The sequence below is a fragment of the Alligator sinensis genome, unplaced genomic scaffold (genome assembly GCF_000455745.1).
Source record: "Alligator sinensis unplaced genomic scaffold, ASM45574v1 scaffold222_1, whole genome shotgun sequence".
In the NCBI taxonomy this organism is placed as follows: domain Eukaryota; kingdom Metazoa; phylum Chordata; order Crocodylia; family Alligatoridae; genus Alligator; species Alligator sinensis.
The window spans coordinates 1,214,733-1,215,622 of NW_005841912.1; the positions used below are offsets into that span (position 1 = coordinate 1,214,733).

The 890-nt window shown below is 68.7% G+C and overlaps 1 protein-coding gene across 1 annotated transcript in view; it reads right to left on the reverse strand.

Moving 5' to 3' along the window:
• LOC112549464 (interleukin-8-like) overlaps positions 1-890 on the reverse strand; it is a 22,099-nt gene continuing 21,209 nt past the window's right edge. Inside the window, exons 2-4 of the mRNA XM_025198066.1 lie at positions 499-625; positions 340-420; positions 1-135 (exon numbers count right to left, since the gene is read on the reverse strand). Coding sequence (XP_025053851.1) covers positions 117-135; positions 340-420; positions 499-625 — 227 coding nt within the window. The 3' untranslated portion in view covers positions 1-116. The remainder of the gene's footprint in view (positions 136-339; positions 421-498; positions 626-890) is intronic.

Genomic DNA, 890 nt, shown 5'->3' on the forward strand with positions numbered 1-890 from the left:
TGGTGGATCAGGCCCCTGCTGAGCAGGAGGTCACTTTGACAGTTTTCCGGTAACAGGTCTTCCTCCAGACACAGATGGGCTCAGGTGTAGCTACTTCTTCACTTCCACCTCTTCCCTCATAGCGTGGCAGGCCCCCTGATGGAGTGAGAGCACATGTCACAAGGGTAGTCCTGCACCCTTTCCCTCCAGGGGTAAACTTGGCTTCCCCTGCACCTCACACCCGGGGGCAGGAAACACTGCCCGGTCCCCTGGCTTTTGGGCGACTGGTGCCTCCTAAGTTTGCCCCATGTGCAGGTCAGCGCAGAGCCCGGGGCGCTGGGGCTCCTGGCACGGACCTACCGAAGGATCTTGTTGATGATGAGCTGGACCCAGGGCGCCGCGGGGTTGAGGCAGAGCTTGCGGCCGTCCTTCAGGGTGGCGCTGCGGGAAAGAGGGCAGAGGTGAGCGCGGGCGGGTCGGGCCGGGCCGGGAGAAGGGATAAGGGGGGGCGGCACTCACATGACTTCGGGCACGGGGCAGTGCGGCCCCTCGGCGATGAGCTCCACGTGGGCCAGGCGCCGCGGGCCCAGGCGCTCCGACGCGGTCTGCAGGCACTGGCAGCGCAGCTCGCCGGTCACGGGCGCCCCTGCGGGACACGCGCTTGTCACCACCGGCCCGGCCCGGCCCCGGCCCCGGCCCCTTCCCTTCCCTTCCCTTCCCTTCCCTTCCCCTCCCCTGTCCCTGTCCCTGTCCCCTCACCCCGGCAGAGCGCGGCGCAGGCGGCCAGCAGGGCGGCAAGGAGCAGGACGCGGCTCATGCTCATGCTGATGTTGATGCGGGTGCGAGCGCTGGGAGAGGCGGAGAGCGGTGCCCTGCCCGGCGCCCGCCGCCCTTTTATCCGCCAGCGCCAG